Source organism: Netta rufina, assembly GCF_964035555.1.
Source record: "Netta rufina genome assembly, chromosome: 1".
NCBI lineage: Eukaryota > Metazoa > Chordata > Aves > Anseriformes > Anatidae > Netta > Netta rufina.
The window spans coordinates 42,047,514-42,062,801 of NC_140123.1; the positions used below are offsets into that span (position 1 = coordinate 42,047,514).

Below are 15,288 nucleotides of genomic sequence, written 5' to 3' on the forward strand. Positions count from 1 at the left end.
ATGATCTTTTGAGGCCCCTTCCAACCCCTTCAATTCTTTGATTCTGTGATTCTGTGATTCTGTGAATATATAATATTAAAGACTATTTTTGAACTAGTTAACTCTAGTAAATTTATGAAATTAGTGTTTTCTCATGAATATGTCCACATTCTAAGAACCTTTATTCACAAATATGTTTTCCTTCATATTTATTCACTATTTTATTTTGTTTCAATACTTATACTTATTCTACCAATTGAAAAGAATCATACACTCTTAATAAATGAATTCTCTTGAATCTCTGAAAAAGTTCACCTTTACTTTTTTAGTTAATTCTTCATATTACTCATGAAACCTTCACAGTGAAATTATGTTTTTTTTTTATTTTTTGCAAATGGAAAAAAGAAAGCAGCTGTGAAAATATTTCAGTTTTGAAGGTTATTCAGATATATAAAGATGTTTTCAAAGAACTGAGAAAATATAAAAAATATTCAATGTCATATTAACAAAGTTCTGTGCTGACTTATTCAGACCCAATTCTCCTCTTGGCTAAAGCCTATCTGAGCTTAAATTAGTCATATATGTTAAAAACTGTAAGAAAAAGTATTAGAAGATCTTTTTAATAGTCAGTGTGTTTGAGCTTCTTTTATTAAAAAACAAACAAAAATATTTTTTTCCACATCTCGCATTTTCATAACTCAGCGAAACACTATTTAAAACACAAACTAGTCCATAGATAGGAAAGCAAGATATACAGAAATTATTCCATGAATATTTGTATGTTTCCAATGAAAATGTTTGAGGAAGAGTAGTGTAACCCTTCCATTTGGAAAAAAAAAAAATGTAATAATAAATAACTTTTTATTCATAATATGTAATAAGTCAGAAACTTGCATTAATTGTTATCCTGAATGTAATATGTTTTTAGTTGTTCTAAATGAGACAAAAGGACTTGATTCAACAACTTCATTCAACTTTCTATATTTTGTGTGTCTTCCAGTTGCTGCTCCAGAAAGTCCTGGATTTTTCATACACCTGATTAACCACAAGTGGATGTCTCACATGCCCTGAAGAATCTCAAATCTGCCTGAATAATATATTTTTTTAAGATTTCTAAGATTAAATGTTAAGATAACTGTATCTTAATCTTCTCTCTGAAACCTCTTTTCAGAGTTTCAGACAAGAAGAAATGAGGTGGAAAACTGATGATTGATGCATCCAAAGAAGCATGACTAGCAGGTCAAGGGAGCTGATTCTCCCTCTCTCTCTCTTGTGAGACCCCACCTAGAGTACTGTTCTCAGCTCTGGGGTCCACAGCACAAGAATAACATAGAAGTATTAAAGGGAGGGCCACAAAGATGATCAAGGGGCTAGAGCACCTCTCCCATGAAGACAGGTTGAGGGAGTTTGGAGTTGTTCAGCCTGGAGAAGAGAAGGCTATGGGGAGACCTAACTCCCCATAAGTTAAGTCATTAGGGAGACCTAGTGGCCTTCCAGTACCTAAAGAGAGCCTAAAAGAAAGCTGGAGAAGGACTCTTTATCAGGGATTGTAGTGAGAGGACAAGGAATAATGTTTTTAAACTAAATGAGGGTAGGTTTAGATTAGATATAAGGAAGAACTTCTTTCCTCTGTGGGTGGTGAGGCACTGGAAGAGGTTGCCCAGAAAAGCTGTGGATTCCCCATCCCTGCAAGTGTCGAAGGCCAGGTTGGATGGGGCTTTGAGCAACCTGGTCTAGTGGAAGGTGTCCCTGCCCATTCAGGGGAGTTGGAACTTGAAATCTTCCAACCCAAACCATTCTATGATTCTATGACTAGATGCCTTCCCTTACATGGCTTGCTAAGAAATTATCTGTTTTTCTTGCTTCAATGCAGGTGGTGGCTAACAGTCAGAAAGGCCACTGACCAGGCTAGATGTTTTAAATCTGATTGAATTTAAAAATTTATTTGAATTTGAAATCTTGAATTTTGACATTTATTTTGACCAAATCTTCAAACACTTCCAGGAAGAAGACTTGGATCTCCTTGTGAAACAGATTTCCTCTTATGTGTGTGAAAGAGATAAAGTAACTTACTGACTACTAACTTGTACTAGAAGTTCTCTAAAGTATGATACTTTTCATAGAACTGAAAATTATTGCTATTATTTTGACATAGGAGTGTCAAACTGGCATATGAGTGACTACTAGCAGGAGAAGATCCTTTATAAGAGGGTGATACACAAGCAAGAGGTGGGTTTTGTTGTTGTTTCAATCTGTATGGTAATTAAAAAAAAAAAAAATCCAAGAAAAAATCTTTATGACATACATTACAGCTGTACTGCCACTTCCCAGTACTGGTCTAAAAAGTAGTAAACACATTGTGGGGGTGGGGTGGGGAGGAAAAGGGTCAGCCCTCTACACAGTGTAGAGGCAAACACTGATAAACAGAGATTACAGTCATCAGATTTAGCTCTCTCAACCTAAAAGGCACAGGATTATAGTTTCATTGTGAGTGAACTAGAAATCCACTTTGTTTTTATCTGTTTCATGATAGGCTACAAAATTCACTGAAATGATGTTGGATTTTTTTTAATCAAATTTTCGTTCTGTATTTTAAAAATGTCTTTCAATTCTTTCTTTAGAAGTGAAAAAAAAGTGATTTCAGATGAAGAGACTGTGTTAGAAATGTTTATTTTTACCAGCCTGTTCAGGTTTGTGCTGCCTTCCTAGGGTGAAAATGAAGAGAACTGTGTAGTTATGGCAAACATAAATACATAGGAAGGTAGCTTGCAATGCCCATCTTTCGCACATAGCAAAATAACATCAGAAGTCTGTTAGGTAAGAACTCATCCATCTGTCCTTTGAATAATATGAACTTGGAGTAGGTAGGAAGTAAGAAATGAATGAAAATAAAAGAAGGCAATTCTGTATGCAGTCTTAATCTCTTTGGTCACAGTGTGTTTTATTTAATATTCTCATTGTGCTGAATTTTCCCACTTCACTCTGTTTGTACTTAGTCATTAATTTTACACAGTTGTTTTAAAATTGCACTAAAGTACCATGTTGGAAGAAAGCCCTTGATTGATTAATCATTTATCTCAGTAGAAAAGCCATGAACAGATTTGATTTTCAGGAGCTTCATACACAGATAGAAAATGACATGTACATTGAAATAGACAGCAATATTAAAGAAAATGTGAAAAAGTTTAAGTGTATAAGCGCTAAATGAGGGAGCTCTAAAAGAATGCTTTGCAACATATATATAACTTTTTTTGTTAACTCTGTGCCCTCCCTTTGCCTTTTTGGTGATAAATAACAGCATTAGGTAGCTTAAAGTTTAAAGGTGTAGCTAACAATGACCTATGAACACTATGAAACAGTTGTCTATTTATAGGTTACTGCCTGCAATCAATACCACCTTCTGTTTAAGTTAATCAATGTTGTCTTTAATTGATTAGCTTGGGTTGAAAACCTGACAAAGTGCTGGACTCCAAAACAAGTGGATAGAGAATGTACTTATTACAGTTTGGTTTCCATGCACTGTAAGATAATTCTTCTCCGTATTTCTTCATGGTCAAGGAAATACGAAGCAAAATAAATCTTTATTGTATGTTTCCTCGTTGAGTGTTCAGATATCAAGTATAAAAGACAAACTGCCAAGAGGTGTTGTAAATGTACAATCTAGATTTAAAATCTGAACTATACTGGACTGTTTGCCAGAACAGATCAATAATAATAATAATAATAATTATAAAAACAGGAAAACAAATGCCTTTATAACTTGTAAGCTTGTAAAGCTAGCAGGCTAGCAAGACTCATTCTTCTCAAGGAAAATAAAATAAAATATTTACATTTGGGAACAGAAAGAGAGCCCCACTCTTTCTGAAATGCATGAAAATTAGAGCAACTATTTGCAAAGATGTTCCTTCTGCAACAGTAATGAAATTCAAGGTGGTGTACACAGATTACTGTTGTTATTTATTATTATGTATATAATTTCACTGAAGTGAATAGCATTGTACAGGTGAATAATAAGTGCATGACCCTGACAGTAATACAAGGTGCTACACTCTGCAGTCAAAAAGCAGCTGAAGTTTAAGGCACTAATAAGAAGGAAAATGAAGCATTATAAGTATACATGACTGCATATAGGAACAATCTTTAATGAGCAAGTATTTTAAAGACTGAGCAAAAAATTAAAATAGAATAGGGTGGACCAGCAAAAAGATTTTAGCAAAGCAACTCCACTATATGTCCCTGAGGGTTAGATGCTGAACTTCTAACAGCTTCCCTCCTCTAACACCACTAGATCTGAAAATATCTTTTTTAAGAATAAGAAAAACAAAAAAGAAGAGCTATCTTTCAGCTTCTAAAATTGAACAGCGCACATGCATACATTTTAACTGATGAATCAATTTGTTTGACAAACTGGCATGCACAGAAAGATCAATAACAAGACAGCAGACATCACTTCCTAGTGGGTCACTGTGACAGCTTTTCTCCATTCTGTTGTCTTTTTCGCAGTTTCCTGGTAGTTCAGATCACTACTCATACCTAGAATAACACTAAGGAAGACAATCACATTACAGACATAGTCATATCTTGTGACTGCAGTCAACCGAAGCTGTACACAATGAAACTGGTTGTCTTACTGAACTTCAGAAATCTTAATAATGGAAAATGTAAGGAAGAAACCTAATAAACAGACAGGAAAAAAAAAATAAGAAGAAAAATGCATAATCTCTCTCCGACAGATTGCTGTGTTGCTGAAAGCCACACGTGGTGTCACAAGACATAGTATTTCATAAATATAGTCAGACCTTCTTAATGTTTGATTAATCCTAGGCAGAAAAAAAAATCATTTTTGTGGGTTTTCCTTGACAAATTAAATAGAAATCATTTGTGTACCTTTTTTTTTTTTTTTTTTTTTTTGTGGCCTGGTGGAATAATAGGCTCAGGAGCCTGAAAATCAAGGATGAACTTTACTGTAAAGTTCATTGCCAAAAAAGAAATCCACTGTTTTGTCATTGCTGCATTGCAGAACCTTTTTACATTTTTGTGGGTGTAGAATAGTCAGCTGTTTGTTTCCATAAACAGCCTAGCTAAGTAGCAGATGTTTCCTTGGGCAGTTGTTCAATCTATCTAGAGAAAAAAAAAAGAAAAAAAAAAAATTCTTTGCCTTCCAGGCTTCTGACAGCTTTGTTTCCAGCTCCTGATTTCCTTTCCCTGCTGAAATGTTCAACCTTTATAGCAAGCTTGCACAACAGGTGGGCTGTGGGTCTCTTGCAGCTTGAAAAACCATTTGTTTGGCCCATCAGCTGCTGAGAAACGTCATGTACTCTTTGATTTTCCCAGCTGCCAAGAGGCAGCAACAAGATGTCCAGCAGAAAATGCACATCTCCTAACTTGTCACTGATCCTTCAGAATGCATGTATCTCCTAGTCAGCCACCTGGTCATACACATACCAGGAGCAGACACATACCTCCACATACACACTTTGCCTCACAGGTCAGGAGAGGGATGGTACTTAGTCCAAAGGGAAAAGGAAAATGGGAAAATAACAATAGGAAGGAAGCTAAAATAATGTTCTTATGGGTTAGCAGAGAAGCAGCGATGTCACAAGGGAAAGTGAAAATGTATTTTCACTCTGAAAATGACATGATAAATCTGTTTGACAACACTGGCTCTTCAATAAACTGAAGCACCTTTCTGCTAGAAGTCCCATGCAATAATAAATGAATAAGAAGCCATAGCATTTACTAAGCAGCAAGAAAAATTGAATAACTGTTGAGAAAGTGCTGATTCAATCAAAATTCAAAATTTACAAGTTTATGTGTGTATATATATTTAAAATTTCTAAGATGTTTTATTGAGAGAAAATGCAATAAAAATGTATAAAGAATCAAGTACTTTTATTTTCTTGGGATTAATTAATTAATACCGTAGATAATATATGACCATTAGTTTACATGATATTATATAGTTGGATGACCTCATCTTTGAGGAACTATGGGACAAAATGGCATTGTTTCTGGTTAAGAGGAAGCAGGACAGAGACATAAATGAAACAACAGGAAGAAGAAGCCCTGAGAGAAAGATGGAAAATGACTAAACAGAAGTGACCTCATACTGGCCATCATAGCCAATATCATGGGAAGAATAAATGAAGAAATGTCTAAAGAAAAGACATTTTAGTTAAATTGACTGCAGAGAGAATTGATCTCTCGCTTATCTGAAAAGAAATAGATGTCCTGTCATTTGAGGATATTAAAAACTGTTTTCAAAAAATAATTAGATAATTTGAGAGTAGTCTTGCACCAGAATATGTGTCTAATCTATGATTAGTAAAGAACAGTAATCTACAAACATAAGCTCAAATGAAACTTGATATTTAGAGAATTTAGGGCAATAATTCTGATGCAGTTGGACCCAGAAATAAAGAGAGAAAATAAAGTAGGACTAGAATAAGTGACTGAAACGGGCTGGACAAACAGACTGGAATCAGGCACTGGAAGACACTAAGAGAGAGCTAGTAATAAGAAATGTCTGGCTGACAGTAACTGAGACTGAAGCTGGGGGACCACATGATTTGGACTCACTAGACAAGAAACAGGATCTAGTGGCTGAAAAGAGATGGAAAGACATGGGACAGGAAACAGTGCAAGAAAATACTGTGAATTTATGTGAAGAGAAGTCTCTTAAAGGAAGAAATCTTGACTAGTACCTGGATAGGTGGCATACTGATAGATATTTGGAAATCTCTGAATCTTGAATCTTGCTTAACAATAGGAGGTGCAAGAAATAAAGATGTTGGAGTTATGACTGGATATAAATATAAATCTTCATTTAAAAGCCTGATTTGTATGAGATTCCCCCCCAAAAAATATATATATATATATTATATAATTTTTGTATATATACATATTATATATATATATATATACCAAAAAAAAAAAAAAGAGAGAGAAAAAGAGAAAAAAAAAAGGATTATAAGGCTTGGATATGGATATTAGGACTGAAACAGATGGCAGAGACTGAGAAATAAAGAAAGAAAAGAAAAATAAATCTTGATGAAGACACATTTAAAAGAGCTATGGGTTGCAAGAAAAATGAAAGGAAGCATGAAATGTAACCCAAGATTATACTCATTTATCTCAACAAATATCTGTAAAACCCTCATGTCAAAATGGTCGTTCCTTAGACCACACTACTCATGATAATTAATTACAATTCATCAGTTACTTTGTTAGTTTTATCAATGTGAATCTAAAGATTCAAGTCCAACTTCATCCATAAGGTTGTCAGATATCATCTCACTGTGAAACTTCTGACTTTTTAGTTTATTTGTCAAAAAAAAGTAAGGCAAGACACTCAACTTCTAGGAAAAGCCAAAATTAAGATTTAATATATGAAAGAAATTGAGAAAGTTTTTCACACCTCTCCTGTAAAATATGATGCCTAATGATGAAAATGTTGTATAAAAAACAGATGATATATATAGCATAAGAACACACACTGAGCCCTGGAGATAAAGAAAATATTGGATAGATATCCGTTTATTCAACTCCATCCTTGTCCCCTGCACTGAATGGGGTACCGTGCAAAATACAGTATCTAATCACATAATTAAAGATTATATCATGATGCATACACAAAGACAGCTGAACAAAGGTGCGGAAGACAGCCTTAATTCTGCCATTTCCTAATTTTGGAATGCTTGACTTTACAGCCTTGATAGTAGCCTTTTCCAATAAAGTTTTTGATCTCATAAGAAATATCACATATTTAGACATTCTTTTGTCCAAGATTTTTACATCAGAAATAGAACTGTATGCACAAGCCTCACAGAACCACCAAAAGTTCTTTTTCAATGTGGAAGTCCTTTAGATATCTATCTTTCAAACACATACATAGCAAGAAAGGATCAAAGAGTATCATTTGCTGAGATTATTACACTGATTTTGCTTGTTGAAAAATAGATTAAACAAATTTCAAACCAATGCAAAAAACAGGTTAGGTTTTCATACAAATGACTGAAGCTGTATCTAACCAATTTTTATTAACTTTGAGGGCAGCTGCAGGACAGCAGAACAGCTTTTTTCCTAGTACTTAGGTGGTAAAATGTACACATTAGGTTCCTGATATATGCAAAGTTAACTCATAATTTCTTTCTCACTCTTCCTCTGTAGCCTTCAAAGACCTTAAAAGTAACTTCACATAGGACTATGCAGTCAGTATGCTGAGTTGCAGTTGCTCTCTTTCTCTATTCCTGGATCTGTTCAACATTTCCATTTCCTGTCTTGTCCTTTCTGGGAGGGAAAAAGTCCCTCTGCTTGCTTGCTGATGAGATAAAAAGAGTGTGAGAGAGACTGTGAATGGAGTAGAACAGATGGTCCAGGAAGCTTTTATACGCATGGTAGCTGAATGGCTTTTTTTACAACAGGAAGAGGTAGTGTGAAACCATTTAACATTATACCTTACTTTGCTGTTAATACAGAACTGTTAATACAGGACCTACAGAAGAGGTGAAGAGCTAGGATAAAGCCAAGAAGAAACAGTTTGTGGGAAAGGACTTAAAAAGCATAAGTTCATTTTGCTAAGGGACAGAAGAATAGATAACAGACTCATTTGGAGAAAGGCTGATAACTCCTACAAGACAAAAAAAAAAAAAAATTGCAGCAGAATAAGAACTTAGTGTATGAAAATCCATTTGTCAGAGAAAAAAAAAATAAAGAAAAAAAAAAAACAGGAACAAATTTTGGGCTAGAGGAGAGTGTGCAGTAGGAAAAAACTGACAGAAATAGTGGAATAGGACAGGAAAACTTGGAGGACAGGCAAAGCGCAAAGGGTCTCTTGGAAAACAAAGACATTTTGGGAAAGAAAGAGCAATAATAGGTCTGAGAATTCATGGAAACTGAACAGGCTGAGGAGGAAAAGCTGTCAGTAGCAAATGATGAATCTGGCTTCAGAAGAAGCCAGCATAGGAGTATGCAGAATTTTGAAAAGGAAGCAGAAAAGTTACAGGATGAAGCAATCACCAGAAATTAGGAAAGAAGTGAAGAAAGTAAGCAAAACAGCAGCCTGAGATAGAGAATATGGTTAAGCTTCCTGTTCTTATCAGGACAATTTTGGAAAGAAAGCACTGAACTAAGAACAATTTGGGAAAAGGAAAACACAAGAGCCCATATGAAAGGAATGGTCAATGGGGAAGACTGCAGAATCAGATTTTTTTAGATGAATTTAGATAATGTGTAAAGGGAGCTGTGGTCAGAGGTTGGACTCGATGATCTTGAGGTCTCTTCCAACCTAGATAATTCTGTGATTCTGTGATTAAATACAGTGAAGATTATGAATGTATAGGATTTGGGAGGGAAATTACTGGGACACGGAAAATTAGGAATGCTGGACTTACGGAGGAAAAGAAAAAATAATAATGTAGGCAGACAAATACATGATAGGCAAGCAAATGAGGAAGAAAAAAAATCAGTGTGGGGAAAAAAAAAAAAAAAAAGTAAGAGTAGCAGTAAATGTCATTGTTCTTGTGCTTAGTAAGAGGTCCGGTAACAAAACAGTATAGAAAAGTCAAACATTATCTTTGTATGGTACCTTTTTGTGTGGGATGAGGGGGTCTTGGGAAACCGGATTGGGAGCTAGGCATACGCATCTAGTGAACCTACAATATGTATGGAGAAGAGGATAATCTGCTTTATTATTATTTTAAACAGAAGCAAAAAAGAAAACATTTAAAACTTGTGTCTACACTAGTTCCTTGTAACTTAGTATCTGTTTGTATCTGTTAAAAAATATCTAAGTATATCCAAGACTCACATTTGGATTATCTATTATCTTCTTAGTATTTTACAGATATTCCAGGAAGCTGTTGTTTACCCAGTATTTCAAAGTAATAATAGTTATATTACTTTTTACAGTCTCATATACAAATTCCCACTTTTTAAAATCTGTTTAGACTTTATTAGACTTTATTCACTAAAAGTGAATTTGAATGAGTTGAGAGTGCTACATGATAAAAAAAAAAAAAAAAAAAAAAAAAGAACATAACCTATTTATTGACAAATGCAGTTAACTTGTACACTTAAATTAGTCCTATTCCTTGCACACAAAAGTGATAGCTAAAATATTAACATTAAATACAAATTCGAGTTGACAAGAATCCTTTTATTTATAATATATAGAATCTTTATTCTAAAACATTCCATTGTCTAATATTTTCCTTAATGCTGAAATTATCCTTGGAATTTCAAATACTTTGCTTCACCACAGAATGCTGTAGCTCTCCCTTCTACATTTCCTTGCTTACTTACAGAATTGCACAGCATGCTCAATATAGTAAATAAATAAATAAATAAAAACTAATGATTGTAGATAAAGACACTATCACCCCAGGCTTGCTTTGATACAAATAAATACAGGTATATATTTGAGAAGAATAAGAAAGGCATAAGTAATTCCCTACTAAGCACTTTTTCCTAGAACCTGAAAGCATGAATAAGCTTCTATTATGTTTTTTTATTAGAGAATATAATGTATATTCTATAGAATAATTCTTCTATTGTATGTACAAGAGTATATAAAATATATTTTACAGATAAAATGGAAGGATATCACTGAAATTTTGCAAAATTGGAAGGACAATTTTTGTTGTCTCTGTGAAAGCTCAAAAAAGTGTTGGAAAATTCCCAGTTTCACCCACTGGAAAGGTTTTGTAGAGTTTTGCAACTAAATTTTCCAAAGAGACCATCCATACTAAGCATCTTGGTGCTGAATGAAGCAGCTCTTTCCCTGCAACTCTCTATCCTCATTTCTGCAAGCCATTGTCATGCTATATATTGAAATGGGAACAGAGATCTTTGTTTATCTCTCAGTTCTTCTCTTTCCCAGGCAGATATAGAAGAAGAAACAGAATGTGTATAGACTAGTAGGAAATGTGAACTTGACAGTGAGGCAGGATAAATGGAGAATACAGACTGAGATATGTTACGAAACAGGAAAGTCTGGTAACAGGGAATGTTAATGGAGTGCAGAGTCTAGAAATGTCAGGACAAGAGAAGGAAGCAACAGAAATAGCCAGATAGATGAGAAAAATCTTGTAATGAAAGAAATAATCAGGGTGGCATGAAACTGAGTTCATGAAAGAACACTGTAAGAATGGTACCTAAGGACTGGGAAGTTGGAGTGGGGAAAAGAACAAGATGAGAAAAGAACAAAGCATTTATGACACAGGAACAAATGAGATTAGTGGTTGACAAAAGGTGGAATTTGCATAGGAAGAGAGAAACTAGGAGGAACTGGGACACAGAAGTATAGGTGTAACATGCTAAAGAGGACACAGAAAAAGGAAAGGAAATCCTCCTTCTGGAGGATTGGAGCTAAACACAAAGAGTCCTGACACAGCATTACCCATCTGTTATCGACTGTTTATGAAACCTGTCACCCTATAACAGCTGATCCACAAAGACAATAAGCCCTGCAATTATATTTTTTGCTATTATGTTGTAAGGCTACATACACATGGTAGATCTAAAAGTTCCAAACTCTTATATGATGATTAAAGTTAATATATTAAACTTCAAAAAATTGCAGTTGATTAAATTAATTTCTTGTGTTTTTGTTTTTGCTTTTTGTTTGTTTGTTTGTTTGTTTTTCTTTTCCTTAAATATATATGTGTGTGTGTGTTAATACTGTAAAGCAGAGACAGGAAATGTCAGAATTAAGGTTGCCTTTGCAATATAATCCAAAATCAGGATCATTATATGGTAGTCTTTAACTAAATAATCATGTTATTGATATAATCAATATTGATATTGATAATAATGTTATTTTGTGGGGTTTTGTTTGTTTGTTTGTTATATCCCCTTGAACCACCTTGGACAGATAAATCGAGGAAAGGTCAACATTACTGAGAATGTTGCTTATAAGACCCTGATTTCATTTGTTACAAAATTGGAAACATTAAATGAGCACAAGAAGGCAAAGAAGAGCTGGAAAAGAAAGGATGATCATGATTAAAAAGCTGAAGTGTTATTTCTACGTAGTGTGGGATAAGTCTTTTAGAATACATACTTCCAAAATACTTAGTTTGTTTCTGTGTTGCTCGTCTTATGAATATCTCAGTCCATAAGGGAACTGGATTCAATGGGAACAGTAATTTGAATACAATGAACACGTTTGCCAAAAATGCAAAGTAGTCTCAAAAATCAGGTCCTAGTTACTTGATAGTGAAGCAATTTATCATCTCTGTTTTTTTTTGACTTTCACAGATTTAAAATGGGAATACTCCAAACTATGCTTCCTTGCAGGTATGGTCTGAAGATAAAGTAATTAATGTTTGCAAGGAACTCGGACACTGCAGTGACTCCTGTAACAGAATGGCCTCTGAAGAAATTAGAAGTTTGTCTTTGTACCAAAAAATAAATAAATAATAAAATGTCTGGATGTAGTAATGTAGTCTGGATGTACGAAGTAGCATGATGTCTGGATTCTTTCTAAGCTAATAGATTGACCAATTGGTGCTTTGAAGCAGGCATGCATTTTATGGGAAGAAAAACAGGATTCTAGAACAACAAATGTGTCATAATATGTACCCACTTCCCAGGCAACATTCAATCTAGCATATTCTGACCTCTGCAATACGGACTTGGCAGACATAACATGCAATATAAATCTTCAATATACATGTATGTATATACACTTGTGTGTTTGTCCCACGTAAGGACTTGTTGCCTGTTTTGTATTTGTGTATATGGCCAAAACATTAAAAGATTATTGACTTTTTTTTCTGTTATTACAGACTCCTTGTGGTACACTAGTAACAACGCTTTACGAATTAGAAAAAAGTGATTAAATAAGACACAGATGATGTCAAATGATACTGTTAAGATGTTTGACATCAAAATGAAAATAAAGGCAATTGAGAGTGATTACTGGTGCTAATCATTTTAGACTTGCCTTTGAAAAATGCACCTTCGTTTACAATTGAAACCAAATGTTAATTTTGTTTTTTAGTATTCACATAGGTAGCTTTAGCTTGTTAACTAGAGAGGGCATTACATGTATAACACAAATGCTATCTTATAAATTTGTTCTTTACTAGCATCTTGATGTTTGCAATATATACAAATTTAGATTCACAGGGGAAGTAATAAAGCTCTCTTTTGTATTTCATGTATAAGTTTACTAAGCAGATTTGTTTTATTAAAATGTAAATAATGGGATGTGGTAAATGAAAGAAAAAAGAAAAAAAAAAAAACACAAAGAGAATAAACAATGTATTTATTCTTAATGTTCAGAGTAGTGTATTGAAACACACCTTTCAGTAGCTGCCATTGAATATTGGCTTGAAATTCTCGTCATGCCTTGAATGTTACCCATTATAACATGATAAATGGTTTAGCCATTCGTATCATTAAAAGGCTCAAAATATTTCTAATAGGCCTTTGAAAACATTGTTATCCTAAATCTAACTACACATATGCACAAAAAATGCATTCAGCAAGTCTAAGATTCAGCAAGTCTAAGATTCAGCCCGATATTACTTCAAATTAATTATTCTTCTTTAATTCCACTGTATAAACAGAAATGACCTATTAATTTAAAGAAAATCTATCAACACAAAATGTATTCTCTCTTATAAACAAGCAAGATGAACTTGACCTTGTTTGAACTTGTTTTGATGTGGCCCAGATGGTAGGCTACATGCTTGAATAGCAGTCTAAAGCTGAGGAAAAACTCATATAGCAAGATCTAGATTTATAGCCTTTTGCAAATTCCTACCTTGTATTGTCCTTTCAGCATCTGTTCTGCCCCCGCTGCGGTCAGCTTCTATCTCTGGGGTCAGAGAGTCTAGAAGCATAGAAAGGTAAGACTGACACATATTTCATTCGATTCTTATAGCCCTTTTTACAACCTGTTACTCTAAAGCTGAATTACAATAAAATCAACCTTTGTCAGTTTTTTTAATGTTGAACAATGACTGGAGGCCAGGACAATTTTTTGTTAGACTAGAAAGATTAATGAGCAATAGGTATTTCAAGCATAAAGGTGAGAAGAAAAAGAATAATATTTAAAATAATATTAAAAAAAATAATAATAATAATAATATAAAATTGTCCTAGTTGGGACATTCCCTGCAGTGAATTTATTTGCACATACTATATAAACTAACAAAGCAGAAAAGAGAGAAGCATCACTTGAAAGAAGAAAGAATTTCTTTTTTCTATTTTTTCACACTCCCACCATGCTTTAAATTTTCAATAAAACCACCTTCCCCAAAGAAATCCACTTAAATTGAACTTCCACTTAAATTGAAAGTTAATGACACAGAAGCAAAAACTAGCTTCTTACCATTTAGGACCCTGAGACTATCTGTTGAAGCTGCCTGTTTCAGCGTCTGTTCTGCTTGTTCCCGTCGTTTAGTCTCAAATTCAAGTGCTTCCTGCAATTTCCTCTTTGCCTTCTTTTCCTTCTTTAACCTTTTCTGAATTATTGCTAGGAAGAAGAAAATCAGTATACTCAAATTCAGATCTGAAACTTGGCTTCATGATTATATATTAAGAGTTCTAAGAAACAATACAACTGCAACAGTTTATACAATTATTAATTATACATTATACATGTAATTATACAGTAATTATACAATATCAACTTAAACTATTTGAGAGTTTTGAGAATCACACTGGGATATTTAAAGAATTACTGTTCTGTACCATGCTATTGAAAACTGTAGGTGATATTCAGCTACTGCATAACGTGTTTGTATTTTTTTTTCTTTTTTTTTGAAAAAAAAATGTGTTGTTGTTGTTTGTTTGTTTTTTTTAATAAACATATGAGGATCTGTGAATGTCCAAATTAGAAAACCTTGGAACTAACAATAAAATTTACATCTTTCATCATCTGATGTAGATATGCCTCTGTCTCTGGAGCTGAAGTTTTTGAGGGATTAAGTACACAGTTTTATCTCTTGTAGCACATAGTATATGTACAGTAATCAAGTTCTCATCCATGGCTTCTCTCCCCCAACAGCCAGTGCCCCAAATGCAACAGAACCTCAGCCCTTGCTCTGCTGTACTCTTCACTCCATAGAGAAAAGCCCTCATTTTTCAAATTGTCCTCCAAGCTGCTGCTTGCTTCAAGCCATCCAGCCTCTTGGTGCCTGGTCTCTTCCTCGTATTTATCTCTTATCCATATTTGTCCTTTCTTTTATTCTTTAAAAAACAAACAAAAAAAAAAACTTCACTTTTTTTTTTCTTCTCTGACAGTTCTGGTCTCATTGATCTTGAAGAACTTATAACAAACTCTTGTTGGAATACCTG

General features: G+C 34.0%; 1 protein-coding gene across 4 annotated transcripts in view; it reads right to left on the reverse strand.

The window, feature by feature from the left end:
- The window catches only part of DACH1 (dachshund family transcription factor 1), a gene marked incomplete at both ends in the record, with an annotated part of 368,264 nt that overhangs the window by 21,542 nt on the left and 331,434 nt on the right, over positions 1 to 15,288 (reverse strand). For all 4 annotated transcript variants that reach the window (XM_084306366.1, XM_084306365.1, XM_084306364.1 and 1 more), the window contains 2 exons: positions 13,751 to 13,819; positions 14,321 to 14,464. In XM_084306366.1, coding sequence (XP_084162492.1) covers positions 13,751 to 13,819; positions 14,321 to 14,464 — 213 coding nt within the window. The remainder of the gene's footprint in view (positions 1 to 13,750; positions 13,820 to 14,320; positions 14,465 to 15,288) is intronic.